The sequence below is a fragment of the Triturus cristatus genome, chromosome 8 (assembly GCF_964204655.1).
Source record: "Triturus cristatus chromosome 8, aTriCri1.1, whole genome shotgun sequence".
Lineage (NCBI taxonomy): Eukaryota > Metazoa > Chordata > Amphibia > Caudata > Salamandridae > Triturus > Triturus cristatus.
In genome coordinates, this window is record NC_140591.1 from 159,210,121 (window position 1) to 159,235,812 (window position 25,692).

The window sequence follows — 25,692 nt, forward strand, 5'->3', positions numbered from 1 at the left end:
CTGCCCACACCAATTCTGACCATTCTGACCTTTGATCTAATAGATAAAGCCGGAGGTACTGTTCTAGATCTTGATTTACCCTTTCTGTCTGCCCATCTGTTTCCGGGTGAAAGCTAGTGGAATAGCGGGCATCTATTCCTAACCTCTTAGTGAAGGCCTTCCAAAAATGGGAAACAAATTGCGAGCCTCGATCTGAAATTAGAACCTTTGGAATTCCATGTAACCTCACAACATGTTGGGAAAACAACTGAGCTAAACTTGGTGCATTGGGACTTTTCTTAAGTGGGACAAAATGAGCCATCTTTGAAAAGGAATCTACCACTACTAGGATGGTATTAAATCCTTGACTTGGAGGGAGATCTACAATTAGGTCCATAGAAACCGTATGCCAAGGATGTGGTGGAGTGGACAATGGCATTAACAGCCCTTGCGGGGCCTTACGGTCTGATTTCCCTTTTAAACATCGTTCACAAGTGGACACAAACTGTCGTATCTGCGGTCTCATCCCTGGCCACCAAAAATTCCTTTCCACTAATTCAACTGTCTTGCAAATTCCTTTATGACCCGCTAATAGATTGTCATGGCAGGACTTCAGGGCTTTTTCCTGGAGAGCCTTTGTTGGAAGAAAAAGACGATTTTCATAGTAAGGCAATTCATTCTTTAGTTCTCTACCTTCCTCCTCCAAGGCCCATTGATTCATTTCTGCTCTTGTCATCGATCTCTTAATCTCAGTTGAAAAATCTGAAAGATTTGTGGCTGATATAATTTTCTCCTCCGGAATAATAAATTGACTCCTTGATCTTTTCTTGGGAATTGGAGTCGATTCTGGAGAGTGCATCTGCTTTAGCATTACTGGCCCCAGGCCGAAAAGTGATCACAAAATTGAAGTCCGCAAAAAACAAGGACCATCGCAATTGCCTGGAAGTCAGAGTGCGAGCAGATTTTAAAAATTGCAAATTTCGATGGTCAGTGAACACTGTGACCTTGTGCTTCGCTCCCATCAGGTAATGTCGCCACTCGACAAAAGCGCATTTCACTGCCAACAACTCCTTGTCAGCAATTGAATAATTACACTCTGGTGGAGTCAACTTTCTGGAAAAATAGGCTACTGGGTGGAGTTGCCCGGTGTCTGCATGGCGTTGAGAGAGAATTCCTCCAATAGCGACATCCGAAGCATCAGCTTCTACATAGAAAGGGTCTTCAATCTTGGGATGCAGTAAAACTGGAGACTGAGTAAAAGATTTCTTTAAAAATTGAAAAGCCTCTTCAGCTTCTGTTCCCCAGATAAACTTCACTCCTTTCTTCAAGAGACGAGTAATGGGGGTCACTACACGGGAAAAATTTGGGATGAATCTTCGATAGAAATTGGAGAATCCCACAAAACTTTGGATCTCTTTGACATTCGTTGGAGATGGCCACTCTTGCACTGCCTTCACCTTGGTGGTATCCATACTGACGCCTTGAGGGGTGAGCACAAAACCCAAAAACTCAACCCTTTCAACATGGAACGCACACTTCTCCAATTTTACGTAAAGGTGATTTTCAAGCAACCTTGTGAGAATGGCTCGCACATGTTGCACATGCTCATCCTTGTTTTGTGAAAAAATCAAAATGTCATCGATGTACACCACAGCCACTCGGTCCAAAAATTCTCCTAAGATATCATTTACAAAATGCTGGAAGGCAGCGGGAGCGTTGCACAACCCATATGGCATTACTTGGTATTCGAACAATCCATAACGGGTGCGAAACGCTGACTTCCACTCATCGCCAGCAGCCACTCTAATCAGATGATATGCCCCTCTTAAATCCAATTTAGTGTACACCTTGGCATCTTTTACTTGATCCAGTAACACTGAGATCAAAGGAAGAGGGTAACGATTTTTTACAGTCACTTGATTCAAGGCTCTGTAATCCACACATGCTCGAAGATCTCCATCTTTCTTGGGGATAAAAAATAGGGGAGAGGAAACTGGGGACTGGGAGGGGCGTATGAATCCATTTGCTAGATATTGGTCTAGGTAAGATTTCAAAAATTGATTCTCAGTTTCGGTAAGGGCATATATACGGCTGCAAGGGAGCACTGCCCCAGGCTCTAGTTCAATCTTGCAGTCATATGGGCGATGAGGGGGGAGTTTTTCGGCTTCTTTTTTGTCAAATACTGATGATAAATCCTTGTACTCAAATGGAATTTCTTTGGTTTCCACTGAACAGATTTGAACAGGATGATGGACCAAACCTTGAACTGGCGATTCTTCTTTAGATCGGATCTGATCATTGAAACAATTTTCCTTACAGAAGGGAGAGTCCATGACTACTGTTCTCTTACTCCAATTTATGCTTGGATTGTGCTCTGTTAGCCACGGCAGTCCCAAAATTAATTGGAACTGAGGAGCATCAATTAGATTGAACGTCATTTGCTCAGAATGACCATTCAGTCCATTCAATTGAACGAATTCAGTTTCGTGAGTGATTGGCCCTGAAGATAGATTTGTGCCATCCACAGCCCTCACTGCCTCCAGAATTTCCTTTCTGACAAACTTGATTCCCTGCTGGCGGGCATAATTGATGTCACAAAAATTTCCGGTAGCTCCTGAATCTATCATCACTGAGACCTTCTTTATTTCCAATCCCCGAAAGCTTATGGTAAAGGAGACTACCAAATGGGGAGCGGCAGACTGTAAAGTGTTCACAACTTGCTGAGGTTCTTGAGCTGTCTTAGTCATTGCTTCCACCCGCGCAGCTCCTTCTACGGGTGAAGCCTGTCTTTTCCCTGCTGAGAAACCTTTGGTCTTTTTGGGCACTCTTTTACAAAATGCCCTGCTGATCCACAATATAAACAGAGTTGCGCACTTCGTCGACGTTCTTTTTCCTCTTTAGTCAGGGGCCCTCTAACGGATCCAATTTGCATTGGTCCTTCGGTGGAAGCCCCTTCTGGAGCCTTGTGAGTCTCCGTCTTAACTCGGTCAAAGCGAGTAGGAAAAGGTCGAAAGTCTTTTTTCTTTTCATTGCGCCGCTCACTCAATCTGTGATCGAGCTGTAGCACCAAATCAATCAGTTCTGAAATTTCTGTAGTTCTTCGAGGAATTTGGGCGAGCGCATCTTTTAGTTCATCCTTTAATCCTCTATAAAATATGGCTGCTCTCTTTTCTTCGGGCCAATTAGTCTCTACAATAAATTTGTTAAACTGTGCCAGATATCCTACGAGGTCTCGAGATCCTTGCTTGAGTTCCAACAACTCATTATCCGTAGCTTGGGATGCAGAGCGTCAATCAAAAATCCTAGAAAATTCTTTTTTGAAACCTTCAAAATCATACAAAACAGGGTCATTCCGGGTGACCAGAGACATAGACCAGGCAGCTGCATCATCATTCAGATACGACAGGATAAAGGCCACTTTAGATTGATCTTCAGCAAAGATCACTGGGCGACATAAAAAGTGCAATGAGCACTGAGTCAAAATTATTTGCGCCTTAAGAGGATCTCCACCAAATCTTTCCGGGGGCGCCAAAGGAATGATTGGCGAGATTGCGTGAATGACTTGAGTGGAAATGTCTGCAGAGGATGGGTAACTTGACGAAGGTGGGGGACCCTTATGAACTGACCCTGAAGCCACCAACTCATCTAATTTCTGCCTAGTTTGCATGGATTCTTGACTAGACCTCCTAACTTCCTCCCTCAGGGATTTGTTATCGTCTAGGGCACTATTTAATTGTTCCTGCATATTGGTCAAAATGCTAGTCAAGGATTTTAAATCTATACCCTCAGCCATACTGCCTGGGAGGGAATCTGCAATCCTCAATTAAGAGGTAGGCACTTCAATCTGTCAGAACTGCTTTACGGCAGGGGGACGATTCCCTCGGAGGCAGATGACCTTGTCCCAATTCCAACCTGCCCAAGCCAGCGACAGGTGAAGGCAACTGTCACTGACTTCAGCTCGGGGGAAAGGGGAAGTGGAAGACAAAACAAGAGAGACTGCCTCTGGACTCTGGTCGCTCTCCTCACTTCTATATTCAGAAAGGAAGCCACCTGCAAGAGAGAACACAACATATACTTGCCCAATGTTCTCAATTACTTCTTTTGCCCTCTCTCTATTTTACGCCCATTTACCTGAGTCACAGCTGAGGCTAGCTCCTCTCTATATGCCTTGTCTGAATTGTGTAATAATCTGATTGACTGGAAGGACCACTCTCAAGAGCTTGAATGTCACCTTGTTTTTAGGAAGTTTCTTATTAAGTAGTTCTCAATCAATTTGGAAGTCCAACCATAACTTAGTTCTTTTCAGTTCAGTTCTCAGTGACCTCTAGAGCTCTAGATAGAATGGTTCCTTGTTACTGCTACTCCTTATCTCCAACAGTTTCTTTGGTCTGAATGCGTGAACCTTGAAAATCACTTGAACACTCTTACTTGTGAGACGGGGGCTCTTCTCTTCACAGAAGCTGCTCCCCTTACCAATCTTCGACTCTCGCCTTTCTTGCTCTACGGAGGCCTGAAGCTGCTCTGGTCTTCACCTTTGTTCTCTGGTAAAGAATTTCAGAAAAGGCTTGAGAAAACTAATATACAAGAAAAACTACAAGATAGCATTCACTACTTCCCTACTGAAAACTTTGAGTCGCCTTATATCTTCTTTGAGGTACTTCACTGGATTGACGCGAAGCGCTGAGGGAAAACGCTCCTGTCAACGGTTTTCAAATCGTTGAAGTGCGCCGCGCGATCTCCGCGCATGCGCATCAGCCCATCCAAGCGTCTCGAGGGCGTACAACTAGACCGCGCACCACCACAGGAAGTGGACACAGTCAAGTCTCGATCCCCTGCTAAGGGGTGCTTCAAATTACCAATAACTGCACACAGGAAAGACCTCCAACCAGGACTAATTCTCCTCCAAATCGGATACTTGGCTGCAGGGATCTTTATGGAGACATGTCTTTCCTTGCCATCGTGATGCCTAGCATAGACGGGAGCGTTCCTGACATTGAGTGATGGGGCAAGAAAGAGGTCTGCTTTTAATGCCAGAGGGGCACTACCAGTTCCATGTCATGTCCTTTGGGTTAAGGAAGGCCCCAGCCACATTCCAGCGAGTGGTCAACCAGGTACTGTCCGGGCTGGAGAAATTAAGCACCACCTACCTGTATGACATTGCTGTGTTGAGCTCCAGCTGGAAGGAACACTTGAAACTCTTCTGTTAAGTGTTGTAGGCTCTGCAGAAGGCAGGCCTCACTATCAAGGCCAGTAAGTGCTAGATAGGACAAGGATACGTGGTGTACTAAAGTTACCAGGACAGGAAGCGGTCCAGTGGTGCCCATACAACCTAAGATCAACACCTTTCTGGCTTGGGAACCCCCCTAACCCTCCAAAACCCAGACAGAGGTGAGAGCCTTTTTAGGTCGCACGGGTACTACATACGGTTTGTCAAGGGGTATGGAACCATTGTTGCTCCCAAGATAGAGCTAACTTCAAGGAAACAGCCAAGAAAAGTGATCTGGACTGACGCATGTCAGACATCTTTTGATGTCCTGAAATCTGCCATGTGCACCCAACTTCCAAGAATTTGTTGTGCAGACAGATGCTTCAGAGCATGGTGTGAGAGCAGTATCTCACAGTTTAATAACAAGGGCTTGGACCAACCCGTAGCCTTCATCAGTAGGATGCTACTCCCCAGGGAGCAGAGGTGGAGTGCAATTGAAAGAGAAGCTTTTGCTGTGGTCTGGATGCTGGATAAGCTAAGACCCTACTTGTTCGGACTCCCTTCCGAGTTCAGACAGACCACATGCCCCTCAGATGGTTGATGCAAAGAGGAGTGAGAAGCCGGAACTGTTGAGGTGATCCATCTCCCTACGGGGAATGGACTTTACAGTGGAACACCGCCCTGGTGCAGAACAGGCCAATTCTGATGTTCTGACCACATTCTTCCACCTTTAATGATGAGACCTCCCAGGAGGGTGGGTAGTTCTCCCCACTTTTCAGCTGGAGGAGACAAGTGTTAGACTTGGCCTCTTTGGCGTGGTTTCCCATGACTTTTTGCCTGTTAGTATGGATAACTTGGTACTCATTCCTACTCTTGCAATCCTCATTATGCTATACAACATTTCCTAGAAATAATTACCCCGAAAGATTAATTGTCTTCGTATAATGTGTGTGATGTAAAGTGCTCTGACACTCTGCACTGGTATGAGCAGCGCCATAAAACAAACAAAATGCGTGTGAGAGAGGGACTATGAAGAGATGAGGGGCACTGATGGAGGGTGGTAGGAAGGGAATCAGTGAAAAAGGAGGTCCAGGGGAAAGCCCAAAAAAATGTTTGCACCGGACACCACCTGAAAGAGTGAGTCAGTGATGTCTGTCATTGTGCTGTTTGACGTTGATAGTTTTATCCAGTTAGGAAGGTGTTGTAGTTGATCTTGACTGTAGGTACATATGTACTTAAATAATGCATTGCATATTTTATAATGGAAGTGAAAATCTTGTGTCCAATATTTATTTTTTTCTATTTAACTGTGTGTATCTTTGCATATCTGCAAACAGTGTTAATAACCTAAAGAAGTATTTTTTGTTTAATATCATGGTTGCACAATTATTTTACAATACAATGAGCTTACCAGGGCACAGGGTTAGGGCCATTCCATTGCAGCGCCTTTGCAGCAGTTTCAAGGTCTTAGAGTTTCTTGTTGCTCAAATGGATGTAATTTCTGAAATCTAACTGTTTCCCTGGACTTCATTGCTCAATTTTGCTCGAGAGAATGTGTCAGTCAGTCGTTGAATGTCACTCATAAGTAAACTAAAACTATGAAAATGTAAACCACAAGCAATCTGAAACCTTGGCAGCTATTATGTTTTCTAACTACGAAGTACAGATGATTTTACAGTGCCTTACCTGAACTAAAAGATTGTGTTTTCCTTCCTAGAGCTTTTGATGTTAAATGGCACAGACCCTGTTGCAGAAGTCGCTATTAGACAGCTGCGTCAATCTGCCAAGCAGTCGCTCAAGTCTCCAAGAAAGAAGAGCACCATCATTATATCAGGGATTTCAAAGGTAGTTACAAATTTTATTTTTGCAGATGTGCATACTTCATGAGGGTGAATATTGTCCTTCCTCGATTATAGAGAATCACAGGCTTTCTAAGGAACAAATGTTAATTGTACAGTTAATTATGTCTTTTAGCAATATATTTCAATGTATCTTTACATATCTAACCTCAAATCAATGAGGAAAATAATGAGACGTTTATTGCATGATGCAAACTGGGTTCTAAAGGAATTTCACAGAGCTACTTTAGTGAAAAATATGAAACTCCGATAATGCCTTGACTAATATGCAAAGTGAAAGTCATCCCATCTCTCAAGATGTTGAGCTGAAAGAAGAGTTTTGGTTCAAGTGCTGGTTCTCAAAAACCAAGCACCGTCTGTATCCAGCAGGGCCTTCTACCTAAGGGTTTTCTCTTTGCCGTGTGAAGCTCTCTCTCACTGGCCAGCTGCACCATAGGTTAGGCAAAATAATAGGGTTCATTAATACTTTCCCCCCAGTTGCAGATGTCTTGTTTCATCCAGCTTTGTGTGCTAATGTAAGAAGAGCGGAAGGCCTTTCAGGAACACTTTCCTCTGCTTCTTACTCTTTGTTGGTCTGTTAGGTCAAGTTCATCACCTCCCTCCCCCCCCCCCCCCCCCCCTCCTAGTCAGAAACGGTTCTGCTTCCTTTCTGCAAGTGTTTTTGGTCAGCAAGTTTCAGAAGGCTGGGGTGACTGATGGGGGCTGTTGCACCACGGAGTACAGAGTACCTATTCCTGAAAACATCTGCTTGTTGAGTTTGACCCTGACAAGAGCCCTTCTCCTTCCTGGGTGGTGGTCTCATTCCTGTTAAATGTATGAGGCATTTGAGAGGATAATGTGGTAATTGAGGTAAGGCCTACGCCAAAAATGGTCTAAGAGACTTAGTTTGTCTGTTTCAAGCAACTCACCACATTTCTCAAGTGTGTAGGAGTCACTCACTGCAAGAAGTGCAAGTGTGTCTGCCTACAGCTAACCAACTATAATAGTCTGTATGGGGTATTATCCCAGTCTATGGCTCAATAAGTGGATCCACCTCCTGTTCCCTCATCTCATGGTGGGTGAATGTTATATTAATGATTACTCCTTCTCAAAATTCTCTTATCCCTCCATTCACCTTCCTCAGCTAGAAACCTATCGAGACCTGCAAAAACTGGTGGAACTAGGCAGTGACTTTACTAACATACTGTTCGAGGCATATTAGCTGCAGATTACACACTTGTGCATAGATCGCCATCTGGTGTTTGGCCCGGATGTTTGCAGTTTGTTTTTCCTCTTGGAAAGTCTTTGGAAGTCACGAGTTCGGTGACTCCTCCCTTGGATCGTATTGCGCATGGGCTTCGGCTCCATCCTCTGATTGTTTTTTTCCGCCATCAGGCTCGGATGTAATCTTCGCGCTCCGGTTCCGAACAGCTTCCAGTTCGACGATCGACGCGCAATCCTCACCCCGGTATTGTTTTCGATCGCGATCTCCCCACTCAACGCGCCTCTCATCGGCAAGACCTTCGGTTCCAGTCGTCGATGGCGGCCTTCGGGCCTACCCAAGCTCCGGTCCTGGCTAATGGAAAGGACTCCATTTAAAAAGTGTCCTCGATGTGGGTCAAAATTCCCCCACACCGATCTCCACGAGGTGTGCAACCTCTGCCTCTCCCCTGAACACGAGGCTCGAGACTGTCCGGCGTGTAAATCCTTCCGGTCCAAGAAAACGATTCGGGACTGAAGATCCAGAAGAACCATGGCACACTCTTCGACGGCGATCCCGGACGACATCTTCGGGGAAGGCGTCGACGCTCCAAAAGAACACCACGCCGACGAGGGACTCGTCAGGGACTCCTCAGCGCCTCCGAAGCCGACGATTCAGATGTGGAGGACATCACTCCGGCACAGAGGGTCGTGAGTACTACTCTATCAACCCCCCCCCTTCCTCCCCCCCCACACCCTCGCCGGCACCGAAAAAGGTTTCGGTCACGCCTTCGGGCCTAAGCAAGACCAAAGATGCTGCTTCCCACATCGCACCTTCAAGGCCGGTGAAGAAGCCAATTAAGCCTTCAGGCGGCTCGGGCTCGAGCCAGCCCACCGTCTGAGCCGATAAACACCCTTCGGCACCGAAAAAGAGACCGGCCTCCATCTCGACACCGAGCCCCACACCGAAACACTCTGGGTCGAGACCCAGCTCCTCGGCACCGACCCCATCTTCGGTACCGACAAAAGCCCACAAGACCACCGGCACCGACATTTCAAAGCCGAAATCCATCTCGGCGCCTACTAAACAATCGGAGCTTTCCAGGCATGGTTCCAAACAACGAACCAGCACCGACCAGCCCAAAAAATCAACGGCCCGACGCCGTCGGCGCCGACGGACCAACCAACCTCTCCAGAACTATTTACACCGGATCCCTTACAAAAACCATTAACTAAGGATCCCAAAACTGGACATTTAATGCTCTCTATCAAAAAGAGACAGTTAGACAAACCTGCTCCGCCTCCACCTCCAAAAAGGAAGGACTCTGCTACCTCCCCTTTCAGGCTACCTTCCCCACCTCCACCACCTCCACCACCTCCTCCACCTTCCCCTCCTCCACCCCCACCTCATCATTCCCCCTCCCCCGAATGATGATGATCAAGGGGATCCATACGACGACATAGGGGATGTACCCCAAGATATACCTACAGGGGACCCCACTCCCACAGGATCCCCAGACCCATGGGACGATTATAATATCCCTGATGTCCCTAACGTCCCACAAGACGATCTTTACCCTTCCAGACCTTCTCCACCCGAAGACTCCTTGGGGTTCAATCATTTATTGCAAAGGGCGACACACTACCACGGGGTAGATCTACATACCGACCCAGTGGAGGAGGATTTCCTCCTAGATACATTTGACACCACACATAGGACCACCTCCATATTGCCTATGCTAAAAGGTGTTATAATACATGCCCCGGAGGTTTTTAAGGACCCAGTCAGGGCCAGGGTCATTAACCCGCGCATTGAGAAAAAATATATAGCCGCCCCAACAGACTCCTCCTACATCAGAGGGCCAGCGCCACTAGATTCCTTGGTGGTATCCACAGCACGGAAAAGGGTCAACTCCCAGGCGTCAGGTGACTCACCACCACCTGACAAAGAGTCTAAACTCTTGGACGCATCAGGCAAGCGTACTGCAGCTCATGCGGTCTATATATCGCGTATCGCCAATACACAAGCACTACTAGCGAGGTATGACCGGGCCCATTATGACGAGCTAGAAGCCATAATGCACCATCTCACTGATAAATACAAAGCGAGGGCCAATGAGCTAATTCAGGAGGGCAAAACAATTACCAATACCTCCATGTGCCTTAGATGCAGCAGACAGCCTCTAGGGCTATCAATACTAGTGTCCTCCTCCGTCGCCATGCCTGGCTAAGGATATCCGGTTTTAAACCGGAGGTACAAGCCTCCATCCTCAACCATCCCTTTGACCGGTAACATCTGTTTGGCCCCAAAGTGGATGACGCCCTAGAGAAAATGAAAAAGGACACTGACACAGCAAAATCAATGGGAGCCTTACAATCTCACCCTCCCAGACGCTCCTTTCGCCGCTCTTCCTTTCGGAGGACATCCAGAGGCTACTCCTCAGACACTGCTTCCACTTAATACAAATCCCCAACTCAGTCCACCTTTACAAGGGGTTACCAAAGAGGCGGCTACAGGGGCAACAATAACAAAGGCAGAGGCAAAACAAACACCGCCCGCTCTGCCTACCCAATGACTTCCCTCCACTTCCCCCAGACCATCACACACCGGTCACGGGCAGACTCCAACATTTTCTTCCGGTCTGGACTACCATCACCTCAGACAAATGGGTAACACAAATAATTTGGTCAGGCTACTGCCTAGAACTAACATCTACCCCCCCCAAACATTCCACCCAGACAACGCCCAATGTCACCAGAACATCTGTGGTTACTCAATCAGGAGGTAATCTCCCTCCTAGACAAAGAGGCAATAGAACACGTTCCTACCAACCAACAAAATATAGGGGTCTACTCCATGTATTTTCTCATACCAAAAAGGGACGAGACTCTACGACCCATCCTAGACCTTCGACCCCTAAACAAATACATACACTCAGACCACTTTCATATGGTGACGCTTCAGCAGGTACTTCCGCTACTTTCCCAAAACGACTTCCTCACCACTTTAGACCTAAAAGACGCTTACTTCCACATTCCAGTGCACAATGCTCACAGGAAGTACCTCAGATTTGTAGTGGATGGCCAACACTACCAATTCAAAGTGCTCCCGTTCGGAGTCACAACCGCACCACGAGTATTCACCAAGTGCCTAGCAGTGGTGGCAGCACATCTGCGAAGACAACACATTCATTTCTTCCCATACCTAGACGACTGGTTGATAAAAGCCAGTTCATACAATCAGTGTGTACAACACACACACCACCATCCAGCTACTTCATCAGCTGGGCTTCACGGTAAACCACGAAAAGTCCCATCTCCAACCATTCCACATAAAACATTACCTAGGTGCCACTATAGACAACTCAAAAGCGCTCGCCTACCCCAATCCTGCCAGGATTGCAAGCATTCAGGCTCTACGCGCAATATTCATAGCACAGCACTCCCTTCCAGCTCGGGTGTTCATGCTACTAATAGGGATGATGGCCTCTTGCTTCTTCATAGTACCTCACGCAAGACTCCAGATGCGTCCTCTCCAAGAGTGCTTAGCGCACCAATGGAACCAGGCCCAGGGTCAATTGACAGATCTGGTGTTGGTAGACGGTCGTACCCATCGCTCTCTGCAGTGGTGGACCACCATAAACCTTTCCAAAGGTCGACCGTTCCTGGACCCGGTTCCCCAGATAGTACTAACAGACGCATCGCTCTCCGGCTGGGGAGCTCATCTATTACATCTCACCATGCAAGGCAAATGGACACCTCAACAGAAGCTACTCCATATCAACCATCTGGAGTTACTAGTGATCTTCCTAGCCCTAAAATCCTTTCAGACACAAATTTCGGGCAAAGCAGTCCTAATCCGCACAGACAACATGACAGCCCTGTATTATATTCAAAAACAAGGCGGCACACACTCTCCACAGCTCTCTCAATTAGCACAGAGCATATGGAGATGGGCCATACCCCGGAAAATCTTTCTCCTAGCCCAACATGTCCCAGGAGTACAAAACACTATTGCAGATCTACTCAGCAGACAAACACAACAACTCCACGAGTGGGAACTTCACCCGCAAGTTCTTCACCCATACTTTCAAATGTGGGGGCATCCACAGATAGACCTCTTCGCGACCCACGAAAACAAAAAATGCCCAAGCTTCGCCGCCAGATACCCACACCCATTGTCCAAAGGCAATGCAATATGGATGAACTGGTCAGGCAGATTTGCGTACGCTTTTCCGCCTCTGCCACTCATTCCACTAGTAGTGCGCAAACTACAACAGCACTCCCTCATACTAATATTAGTAGCGCCAACTTGGGCCAGACAACCGTGGTACACCACACTGCTGGAACTATCGGTAGTACCGCATCAAAAATTACGCCTCTCTCCACACCTCTTAACCCAGAACCATGGAGAGATCAGACACCCGGACCCAGCTCAGCTCAACCTTGAGATCTGGCTCCTGAAATCCTAGAATTCGGGTACCTAAATCTTCCCCCTGGCTGTATGAACTTCATCAAAGAAGCTAGGCGCCCTACCACTAGAGCGTGCTACGCCGCCAAGTGGAAACGTTTTGTTATCTATTGTCATAACAACACCATCGATCCCCTAGATGTGTCCATTCAACACATCATATGCTACTTACTCCACCTACAAAGGTGCAATGTAGCCTATACGTCCATTCGAATACACCTCGCAGCCATAGCAGCTTATCTACAAAACAGGCAACATCTATCACTTTTTAGAGTACCTGCCATTAAAGCCTTCATGGAAGGCCTCAAAAGAATAATTCCCCCCAGAGTGCCACCCTCACCTGTGTGGAACCTAAATATCGTTCTCACCAGACTAATGGCACCTCCTTTTGAACCCCTACACAAATGTGAACTTCAATTCTTAACATGGAAAACTGCTTTTCTTGTAGCCATCACTTCCCTCAGAAGGGTCAGTGAGATACAAGCATTTACTATTCAAGAACCTTTTCTACAAATGCACCATAATAAGGTGGTTCTCCGTACCAACCCAAAATTCCTCCCCAAAGTCATTTCTCCCTTTCACCTAAACCAATCTGTTAGAACTATCAGTATTCTTCTCGCAACCCCAAACTGTTGCAGAAAGAGCTCTTCTTACACTAGATGTCAAACGAGCCTTAATCTACTACATCGAGAGAACACAACCTTTCCGTAAGACCAAACAACTGTTTGTCTCTTTCTCTCCACCACACAAAGGCAACCCCATCTCCAAGTCGGGGATAGCTAGGTGGATTGTCAAATGTATTCAAATTTGCTACCATAAAGCAAAACGAATGCTATCCATTCCCCCTAAAGCCCATTCTACACGTAAAATAGGGGCTTCAATGGCTTTTCTAGGGAACATCCCATTAGATGATATCTGCAAAGCAGCTACATGGTCGACACCGCACACTTACACCAAACACTATTGTGTAGATGTGCAAACTAAGCAACAAGCTAGTGTGGGCCAGGCTGTACTCAGAACGTTATTTCAAACCACTGCAACAGATACGGGTGGTCGCCGCTAACAATGGGTACTGCTATATAATCTATGCACAAGTGTGTAATCTGTAGCTCATATGCCTCGAACGGAATATGCTACTTACCAGTATGCATCTGTTCTTGGCATGTAGAGCTGCAGATCTACAAGCGCCCACCCGCCTCCCCGACTACCTGGATCTGTTCCAGCTTATCTTATTTAGATAACACACACATGGGCATCTTCACTTTTATTACTACGCTCCATCTTGCCCTGCTGGCGAAAAACAATCTGAGGATGGAGCCGAAGCCCATGCGCAATACGATCCAAGGGAGGAGTCACCGAACTCGTGACTGCCAAAGACTTTCCAAGAGGAAAAACAAACTGCATACATCTGGGCCCAACACCAGATGGCGATCTATGCACAAGTGTGTAGATCTGCAGCTCTACATGCCAAGAACAGATGCATACTGGTAAGTAGCATATTCCGCATGGCAGCACCATATACAGCCACTTCATCATTGGCATACCTGCCACTCTTGGAGACATGGACGGTGGTGGTTGAGAAGGTTCAGGATTTTCATCAACTTCCACTAATTTACCCAATTCATCTTCAGCTCCTGGATCTCCTTTATGGTTGATGCAAGCTTTGCTCAACGATTCCTTCAACCGCCCCCTATCAAGGTCTCGTGTGCCTCATAAGGTCACCACACAGTGTCCATATACATTTTAAAGGCAGTTCTTTATTACAAATATTGAATTTACTGTCTCTTTTGCCTGCCTAAGCAATAGGTACAAAAGGGGGTGGTGATGGACAGAGCATCAGAACCAATCAAACACTCCCACCCAATCAACAGATCTGGGTTTGATCCATCACCGTTCTTTAGCCCACTCTGCCACCCCAGTTCAGACATGGCCATATGCAAATCAGTCTGACCCTGTGCCTCATGGGAACAGTCCAGCCCGAACTGCCAAGCCATGTCTTCCCTGGACCGGAAACAAGCTTCCTAGGACCGGTTTCTGGCATTTCAGCCATCTTCAGCCAGGCTTGCTTGAATCCAGTGGCAAAGTGAGCAAGGGACTCACGTCTGAGCATACCCTGCCAACTTATGGCGAACAAAGCGGTACAAAAGGGGGTGGTGATGGACGGAGCATCAGAACCAATCACACTCACACCCAGTCAACAGATCTGGGTTTGATCCATCACCGTTCTTTAGCCCACTCTGCCACCCCAGTTCAGACATGGCCATATGCAAATCAGTCTGACCCTGTGCCTCATGGGAACAGTCCAGCCCGAACTGCCAAGCCTTTGGTTTTGCTAAGCAATAGGTACCACATATGTGACTCGGAGGGTCCTACTGCAGAGACCTGTCCAGCAGTGCACTTTGGGAAATAGTAAGTTCATCCCTTTGCGTAAACATGTTGAAGGTAAAGTTATCTTCCTAACCTAACAACCCTTCCATGCTGTTCAGTGCTTATTGAGGTGTTGATGAATACCGACAACTAAAAGATATGAGGGTTATTGTTTTAAGGATGGTTTCTGCTGGAGTCCAGCGAAGGAGCCACTCTTCACTTGTTCCCCATGCTCTAGAAATATTCACGCAGTAGCATTGACAATGGCCCTGCAGTGGACTAGGCTTACATTAAATGATCCTTGTACATTGCAATTACCAAAGCACTTATCTCCAAGTTTGAATTGATAACCGTAGTCGAGCAAATTTACAACTGAGAAAGAACGTTCACATTTTTGGTTTTCTGTTCTGCTTGAAGAGTAGTCGTATATGCTGGCAGCAGACCAAAGTTTTGCTGCTCTTAAAACAGCTATGACTACTCACTACTTCACGAAATCTCTTACCTGCTGACTCTCCTAATTGACCTGTCAGCATGCATTGACACTCCTCTGGTGATGTTGGGTGGTCTTAGAAAGCACATGACATTCAAGCCAAACCATTAATGTTGCAAGAGATTTGGATCTTGTACTTCAACTTCCATTGTGTCCTGTTGACCCCACCTCTACCCTTTTAGTCGCTGCAGTACTGACAGCAGTGAGTGGGTGCCATACCCCAGCTCAGCCAGGGAATCTGTGTAGTCTCACCACGAAGGGGCCCATCTCCCACTGTACAGAGATGTGCTGGCTATAGGTGCCGGATGTGGGAATAAGAAAGGGAGACTCTTCGCTGCTGGGTTCGAGCTCAGTGAGAACCATTATATGCCTCCTTTCGATCACCGTCCTACCCACCTCTGCATTTCTCTTCACCTCTTCTGATGGGGACAGACTTGTATCCATCTCTAGGACTTCCTCTTCCAGGCCAGAAGGGACTGGCAAGAGAGCAGCAGCTCAGAAAAACACTGAGTATTGCTCCACTCAGAACATCTGTGGAGCAGGTATGCTGCAATAAGAGGGAGTCTACAGCCTACATCTAAGGTAGGACTGCTGGAGGGGTCCGGCTCCTTCTGCAGCTTTGGGCCTAAACGGCCATCTCAATCGCACATGCTGATGTCCAAGACCTCTGTGCCCTGAATTACTAGAAAAGATGGTTGCGGCTAAAATTCTGTCTGCAGTTATGAGAAACTTTGTGAATCTCAAAATATTCATCTGCATCCTAGAGCACAACTAATCTACTGTGCCAGAACCTGCCATGTAAAGAGGGATGGCGCATCACCGATGACTCTGAGCTGTATCTCTAAGAATCCTCCATAAACTCCTGGCAAGTCTGTAATGTATACTAACCAGTTAAAGGCTGACCGTGTGAAGGTTTTTGGAAAATGGTTATCCGGGTTTGTTTTAGAGTGTTGGCAATACATCTACTCTGCATGAGATTTAGAATTTGCATCCAGGTCACTAGAAGCACTTTGAGATGTGTGTGATTTTGCACTCAAATATTCTAAAAATGGAAGTGCAGAATAGATTTTAAATTCTGCCTCTTGCAGGTATATTTGATATTTCTTTCAGTTAAAACATAGGTTGTAAAATGGCGATCCCTCTTACAGGTCCGCACCTGTAAGTGAGATGTTCATTTTACAACCAATTTTTTTTTTTTTTACTCTTTATGGCTTCAGAGAGAGTACTTTTTATGGAGAACTAGCTTGATGTGTAATTAACGTTGTGGGATCCGGGAGAGGACCATTCCGTGTATATCTGGTATAGACACATGAGGTATGATTCCCAGAGCTTTCTTCCTAAACTCAGGTGGTGTGCTATTAATGCATTTGGTCATACACTGGGTAGGAGCATGAAGATGTGTGTAGTCTAAAAACTGCTGGCAGTGAAGAGAATACTTTTTAAACCTTCAGTCTGATCTTCTGTTTATTAAGTAGTGGGATGCCTTTGTAAATCTCGAGCTGCTTAATTTCTGCGGCCCGTGTTTTGCATTTTTAGGTCTGCCAGAGAATGTACACACGCCTTTGGTGCATTTTTCACATTGTGTATCTGCCAACCGGAGTATTTTGCATTTATACGTTCAGCAATGGTTGTTTGGCATTGGTGATTGGCCAGAGGTTCCACAATCCACTCCCTCAGTTTTGGCTTTGATTCAAAAACCATTTTGTAACTTGAATTGGAGAAAAGTGAGTTAACTCCATTCCATGTAATGCTAGCAGCAGAAAAGTGTATAATGGGGTTGCCATGGTTATTGTACCAGTGCGAAAATGTTTGTAATATGACAGTGGTATAAAGTATCGAAACAATGGTTAAAGTGAGTATTGATGCCTCTTTCAGGAAAACAAGTTATTTTTCAAGATGTCACGCATAGTTTTGGAGGTGAGAAGTAATGGCTCTTAAACAACTTCACAAAATGTTGTCAGTTTGAATGTGTGCACAGTTCTGCACAATATTGAGACCAAGTGATTTTAGGAGCGCCTTATGCATGACATACCACAGAAGCGTATAGAATAAATGTGGAAAAGAAACGAGGTGACATTTGTTACTATCCTTTTTGTTCTTGTTTCATCAGACAGCTTTATCTCAGGATCAGGAAGCCTCACTTATGTTTGATTATGCAGCAGCCATGGACGGTGCACTTTGCAGTCAAGAGTCTTCTGCCACTGAGAGTGCGGCCTCAAATGCACTTGTAAGTGAACAGAGGACCTTGACATCTTCACAGACACTACCTGCCCAGGACCTGGACCTGGACCTGGAGGAGGACCCTCTACAGGACACGTGGGCGTTCGCAGGAGGCCATAGCAATGGTCCACCAGGGGACTGGAACCTTCAGGTGCCAGAGGACCAGGACTGTGAGCAGGTCTCCATCAACAGTCTGAGTGTCTCGGAACTGGGAAACGTTAAGAAATCCAAAGGTAATTCTCATTTTATGATTTGTTAAGTAAGTCACTTTGTTTTCTTACCGCAACATTGGGGTCCATTTACAAACTCATTTGGGAGTACAGGAAATACTACTTTACCCTGCAAATTAATGCCTTTGTGCATTGGCCAAAATGTCTAACTTCTTGTTTGTGGAAGCGCGAAGAGGGCACAGTCATTTCTGTTTGTACTAATTATATTTATATATATATATGGATATTCCAGGGGTGTTACCACTTTACTTGTTTGGGGGCCTATCCCCAAATCCATTTTAGAGTGAAACTACTATTCCTGTTGTAATCCTTCTCCACTCTTAATGGCTGTGACAATTGGCCCCATAATGTGAAGGATGCTTTACAATGGTAATTGGAATATTAATTGGAGTGTGGCAGACTAATTAGCTTCTAATGATTACCTTAAATCCATCCCTAAAAGTGCTGCGAGCTAGTTTGTAATCTGCGAGTCTCCAAAACATTTGAATATATTACTGAAACCCTTTAAGAAATTTTGCTGTGATTCATATTAAAATTGGCAACATAGATAACCAAAATCAAATAACCAGCTCTTTTGATAACGTACCTTGAATAAACAGTCACCTAATTATCTCTGATTGCTGAGCACTTAAACTGTTGCATCGCTCTGAAACAAATGCAGAGTTCATAAAAACACAGATAATAATCAAAACCTGTTGTTGTTATTGGCCAAACCTGCTCACCGTGGACTACAAAAACAAAGGTCAAAAGAGTCTGAGCATGCGGGCTACAGTTTGTTGGAGTCAAGAAGGCGAGTCCTTAACAAAAACACATTCAACTTATGCTTCTAAAACATCACTCCGTTTAATCCATTTCCGCATTTAGATCAACACACAAAGTTGGGTTTCGGAGTAATTATTAAATACAGTTTTAAAAAATAACAACGTACTGGAAATTTACTCTTGAGTTCAATCTTTGTAATGTAATGGCAATTTCTATGGCTTATTGTTACCATAAATGGCATTCTGTCTCGAACTGGAGCACTATCGTATATTTCTAAAAACTTAGCCCACAAGTATCGAGGGCCTAGACCGTGAAAAGTTTGGAAGACCAGCCACAACAACTTACACTGATCCTGTCTGTCATGAGACACTAGTGCAGTGTCCTCAGTGCTGCAGAAGTGGACGCCTCCCAAGGGAGTTGGAGAGCCAATTTGGCTGCCATTTTCTGAATTCTTTGTAGTGTGGAGAATACAAAGAAAAATACAAAAAAGACGAATTTCAGTAGTCCAGTCTACTTAAAATAGCATTGATTACTATTAAAAGAAGTGTGTGTGCAGGTAAAACAAGCAGAATCTTGCATACAAGACTCACCAATAGAAAACAATAGGAGGAAAGGTGGCTCACATGACTCCTGAGAGTTATTTTATCATCAAGAAAAGCACCTAGGCTACGATCTGTGGTGTGCCAAGTTTAACTGGCCTAAAGCTTGAACTAGGGTAAGTACCTGTGGGCTTACTGGAATTCAGAGGACCCTCCCTCTTATCCAGCTTAAATTCTAAGATTTGTCCTCGAGCCAGTTCACCATTCACCCCATGCAATTTTGGAAATTCTCCAGGGGGCACTGGTATACCTCATAACATCAAACAATGAAATAAGTGGGGGCAGTTGGTGGACGTAAAGAGCACCCAATGATGGAATAAGTAGGGGTAGTGGGTGGACCTAGAGATTTGAAAACATGGGGCTTAAAGATGAGCCCTTCTGTGCACACTGTTTTAAAAACTTAAACTTGACTTGGATATAAATGGCTGTAGAGACACTGCTTGCTGGCATTGTCAAGGATATGATCTAATCCACTCCAGAGCACTATCTTGTACTTGAGTCTCTCTCAGCCTGAACAGCAAACGCTCCTGGGATACAATATCAAATGCAGCGGACGAATCGAGCAGCACCAAGGCAGAGAAATTACCTTAGTCCCTTGAATACGCAGGTCATCTAGCAAAGTGAACATTGCGATCTGTATGCTATGACCTGGTCTGAAGCCAGATTCGGATTCATCTAGAATCTTGTTGTTCTCCAAATACTTCGATAATTGCTTGTTCACCCTTTTTCCAAGATATTGGGGAGCAACCAAATCCGGTGATAATTATTCAGTATAGCCGGGTCTGCCGTTTGTGTTTTTTTTTAGTAGTTGTACCAATATGGCTTTCTTCCCAAGCTAGAAGAATAACTGCTGGATATAGAGAAACCTTGCAAATCCGATGTTAAGGGCGTGCCGCTTTTGGTTAAAACTGATGGAAAATGTTGGGAGGGATTGGATCAAGAGGAGAGCTGGAAGATGTGGTATTAGAGATGTTTACAAATGTCTTTGCATTCAGAGTAGTCCCAACAGCCACCTTCGTCAATTCAACAAGGAGACTGCAATGTGAGATATTTTCTCTTTAAAATAAGTTGACAGTTTATTGCAGAGCAACTGCGAGTAATCCAAGCTGTGCAGCCAGGTACTGCTAAGGATTTAGGTACCCAAAAAGCTTTATGTCCGCATGACAGGCTTTTAGTATTTTCTCTGCAAAATATTTGGTTTAGCAGCTAAAATCAGCTTTCTGAGAGATATTAATGCTGCTCAAAGTTAGAGTTTAAACTCAGGATCATAAGCTTTATGCCATCTCCGTTCTAGATGTTTGCAGGCTAGTTTAGCTTATTTTAGCTGATTTTAGGGAGTTATCATACCGGAGAGCGAAGGAGGGCATGGCTCAGCGATTTTCTGCTAAACCGGTAGCAAAATCCTGTCTGCTCTCTAACCTGTTGGTAACGTTCTCACAATCCTTATCCAAAGAGGAGCCAGCCCCAGGAGGACCAGTAAATTATAGTAATCTCCTAAACGTCTCCAAGTTAGTCTTGGCCCAGGCTCATGTTACATTCTTAAAGGCACATGCATCAACCATTTTTGTGAGCGCAAACTGTTCGATTCGCAAAAATCGGCAGGTTGCGCCCGCAAGAAGGGCATTTGCAATGCATCAAGGTACTCGCAATTTGAGAATTCGCAATTAAGTGCGATTTCTCAAATTAAGTTTGCATTTAGGGAATCGCAATTTCCGCTTCCTTAAATGCAATGCAATGCAATAACCACTTTAAAATAGCTATTTCGCTACTAGGGGGCACAAATTACAATGAAGTTGAACTTGATGGTAATTTGCAAAAACTAAAGTGCATTTTTCAAAGTTTCATGTTGTGCACACACATGCCCTTGGGGCATGTATGTGAGCAACATATGTGCACAGAGAAATTTCAGGAGTGCAACAGAGTGTCCTTTGGACACCTTTGCACCCTTGAAATTGCATGTGCAATTTGCGAGTACCTATTGGTACTCGCAAATTGCGCATGCAATCTTCCATTCATTCCCATGGGCCTGTAGGCCTATAGGAATGAATGGGAAGGCATTCCTTAATTGCGACTCGCAATTTGCCAGTCGGAATTAAGGAATGTTTAGGAATCACTATTCTAATAGCGATTCCTACAAGCGTAGGCTTTTGAGAGTCCTTAATTGCGATTCCTTACTAATCACAATTAAGGACTCGCAAAAGCTTTTCTTGATGCATGTGCCTGTTAGTCCTTTTGGATTATGTTTGTACATACTATTCTTTTAGCAGGATATGAAATTCAATTAAATAATGGTCAGTCCATATCATTGGAAAGATCTGCTACTGAGTTAGTCAAGGAGTCGGTCGCAGAATATCCCGAGAACTCATCCCAAAAATGTACAAATCTACTATATTTTTCAACAAGAGGGGCTGAAAGGTCAAAGAGTTCTTCGAAACCAAGACAGGCGCTAGGAGTTCAAAAATATAAATGACCCAGCCTGATTGTCTGAAAGTTTTATGAAAAAGTATGCTTGCTCTGCTAATTGAAGATCTCCCAGGTAAGAAGCTGAACTACATCACAGTTAAAAAAAAAAATAATAATAAATAGTGGCTAGTTGCCTTTAATATACTAAAACATGTAAATGCAGGTATCCAAAAATGCTGTTTAGCACGTTTGAGCAAATCCTATTGGCTTGCAAGTGCTTGGGTAAAAAGTAGCAAAAAAGCATGTTTTTTGTGTAGAATGCACTTAGGAGGTGAAGAATGGAATGTGCCAAACGGTGATGATTTAGCTTACTTTTCATATGTAAAATAGTTCCAATGGAAGCACCAGTGGAGGCTGCCTAGGAACAGAGGGGGAGTTTGGGTGGATTAAAAAGGATAAAAATAAACGTAACTTCTCCGCCGCCTCTCCTGCTGCCGCAGGTCTCTCCTCCGTCTTGTAAGGAAGGTCTGCTGGAAGCACCGGAAGCACCCAGGCTCCTGGACTGTCCCACAGAATCGGCTTACAGGCAACAGCGGTCGAGGGGTAGGGGAATAACATTTTTTTTTTTTTAAATGCCGCTCTGCTCTGAGAGCAGTGGGGCCACGTTCCTCCGCCTTAGCGGAGGAGCTGCCCCAGCCCTCCCAGCCAATCCTGCCGCTGCAAGAGCAGCGCTGTGATTGGTCTGAGCGTCCTGTTTGGACGATTTGAAAGAGACAGTTATAGATTCCTTACCTTAGTATTACCCCAGGCGTCAGACTGGATCCGGAATTTTTTTTCTCTTAGTAGTACCCCTGCGTGTCGGTAGGTGGTGTCGGTCCACTCTGCGTCCTTCGTCAGCGTCATGTTCGCTGGGATGACGTTGTGGTGCCTACTTAGACACCGCCTCTGCGCGCTGATGTCAGTTCCTTCTTTTTCTGCACCAGCCCAGCGCAGATCTGTAGAGAGCTTATTCCTTTAGTCACTTTTTGACTAAGCTTTTTGTTCAACTTTTGTCCACTGCATTTTTCGAGTCATCAATTCCTGGTGCGCGAGGGATTTCCCATCGTCAGACCAGCTTCAAGCCCTACAAGGTGTGTCACAAACTGATGTCTTTGACAGACCAGCATCTCGTGTGCCTTTGGTGTCTGGAGGGCGACCATGACCCAAAGTTGTGCTCCGACTGCCAGGCCATAAATCCGAAGTCTTTGCGGGCGCGGTCCCGAAAGCTCTTTGAGGCCTGGCAGTCGGCTCTTCGTCGCTCCCTGTCTCGCTCAAGGGGAAGGTTTGTGGAGCCACCACACCTCGTCCATGTGTTTGCATTCCTCGGGTAAGTCTAAGCACAAGAAGGCAAAGAATCACTGTTGGGCGTCGTTGCTCTAAGACTCAGTCTCCGGTCCCTGATCCAGGGACGACTCCACGCCTCCCTCCCGTTTCTGGAAGTCTGGCGTCCCCTGCCCAGATTTGTACGTTCTACAAAGCCCTCCACCGTATCTTTGGGCAGCCCGACTCCGCTGGCGCTTCTTTGGGCCCCGCGGAGTTGGTCAGGGACCCTGAGCCTTCGATACTGGTGGCTACAGCCCCGACGCCAGAGGGCCCCCGTGGATCCAGGCCTGGATCTGGATCGATATTCCCCGGCAACGATGCTCCCAGCGTCAGCTGTGCCCCCGGCCGACGCCGTCCCCATCCTCACTCCCGAGATGGACCCGGAGCCAGACCAACAAGGGATCTGACACCGAAGGGTACTTATCTTCCGTTGTTCATCCCTGAAAGGTTCCATTTGTTTTTCCTCAAACGTGTTTTTATTGAAATAATCGAAAATTGCACATGAATGTACTGTATTTCTTTGCCTTATTTCTGTGAACTTATGCTGTTCTTATCAAATTGAATTTTTGCCTTTTTGCACAGTTATTTTAAACTTTGCTCGCTAGTACGCTAATTTTCTAGCGGCGGCAATTTTTAGAGTGCCACGCGCCTCCCCGGTCAGCGCACTAGTCTTTGCACGCCGCACTGTCTCATTCTCTATTTAAATGAGCAGTAAGCAGACGCGCGCCAAAGGCCAGGGGCCATGAACCCTGGTCAATTTTTACCTAACTCCACTGCTTCATTGAAGTACTCATCCGAACAGTTGTTGAAAAATCGCCCATGCATTGATCTAAACTGCAACATTACTCTGTTTTTAATGATGTTTTTTGCTGCCTTTGTTGCAACTTTTCATTTTGCACGTCACTTCCTACAGATAAAAGCTACGACACTTTGACCAGTTCTCTCCCCCCCTCTTCTTTAAGAAAGACTGTTTGGTTGTCTGGTAAGAATTCTGCTAGGAAAGCTTTTACATTCTGGCATGTGAATTGTCGCTCACTACCTAAACATAAGATGGATATATTCGACCTCTTAAACAGCGAACATCCTGATGCAATCTTTCTTACTGCAACCTGGCTACACTCCAGTTCAGGTCCTGATGTGGCCTTCGCTTTACCATCTAATTATGCCATAGCCAGAAGGGACAGGATCAGTGGATAGGGTGGAGGAATTGCAATAATCAATGATAAATCCTATCAATGTACACTGGAAGATTTAGCTATTTTAAATTCTGAGGCAGCTTTATTTAAAATTACATTGACACAGCAAATTACCTTATCAGGCATTCTTGTTTATCGCCCCCCTGGACCTTCTAATGCCTGGGCTTTGTCTTTTCCAGAGCTAGTGGCGCCATATCTTCTCAAAGCATCAAATTTCGCCATACTGGGTGATTTCAACTTGCATCTTGAAATTTTGAATTGTGCGATTAGTAGCACATTGATTGCGGATTTTGCAGCTCTAAATCTTTTACTTAGTAATAGCGGCCCCACCCATGTGGCTGGGCATTTGCTGGATCCTATTTTCTCTAATTTGACTTGTCTTCACTGTGATCCTGCTCTTCCCCTATGCTGGTCTGATCATTTTGCTACCAAATTTCAGTGCACTTTTTTATTGACTCCTACCACAGCTCCTGTGAGTAGCCCTCAAGGAATTCGAAATTTGAGTAAATTGGACCTTGAATTCTTTAATAGGACACTTACTAACAATATCCCTACTGTTGAACATATATCAACTGATTCATCTGGCCTGATTAATGAATGGATTTCGACTACAGTCGAATGGTGTCTTCCATTGGTTACAAAAAAGAAATATAACCACCGTCTTCCTGCTCCCTGGTTCACGGAACAATTAAGGATTGAGAAAACAAAATGTAAAACTCTGGAAAGGAGCTGGAGAAGGAATTACTCACAAGACTCTAAATCCAACTATAAGTTAGCTTTAAAGCAGTATCAAGCTCTTTGTAAATTAGCCAGAAAGGAATATGTATCCTCCACTCTCTCTAATGCCCAGAACTGCCCACGTACTTTGTTTAGCATGGTAAAGAAAACTTGCTGGTTCAGACACTCAATCAATGCCACCCATCCTTAATGAACAACAGTGCGACAACCTCGCAATTTATTTTGTGAACAAAGTTAAACAAATATACTCTGCAATGCAAACTACTCAGACAGTGGCATCTGATACATCATCCTCCATGTCCGAGTCTGACCACAGAGCTAGTTATCCCACGAAACTTGAAACCTGGACATTATTTGATCTTAATTTGTTCAAAAGAATCCTTAATAGCATTAAATCTGGCTCTCCTTGTGATCCCATCCCTGCTTCTGTACTACAGCAGCTGGATCCATCCTCTTTGACGCTCATTATACAGCTACTAAATGCCTCTATCCTAGAAGCTGTTGTCCCCTCAGATTGGAAGCACGCGATGGTCCTCCCTCTGTTGAAAAAGGCCAATGCTGACCCTTCCCAGCTGTCTAATTTTAGACATATTTCTCTGCTTCCCACTTACTCCAAAATTTTGGAAAAACA

General features: G+C 45.3%; 1 protein-coding gene across 1 annotated transcript in view; it reads left to right on the top strand.

Annotated features, from left to right (window-relative positions):
- C2CD2 (C2 calcium dependent domain containing 2) overlaps positions 1 to 25,692 on the top strand; it is a 426,997-nt gene that overhangs the window by 367,799 nt on the left and 33,506 nt on the right. Inside the window, exons 12-13 of the mRNA XM_085621220.1 lie at positions 6,903 to 7,030; positions 17,662 to 18,004. Of these exons, the coding sequence (XP_085477346.1) occupies positions 6,903 to 7,030; positions 17,662 to 18,004 (471 nt within the window). The remainder of the gene's footprint in view (positions 1 to 6,902; positions 7,031 to 17,661; positions 18,005 to 25,692) is intronic.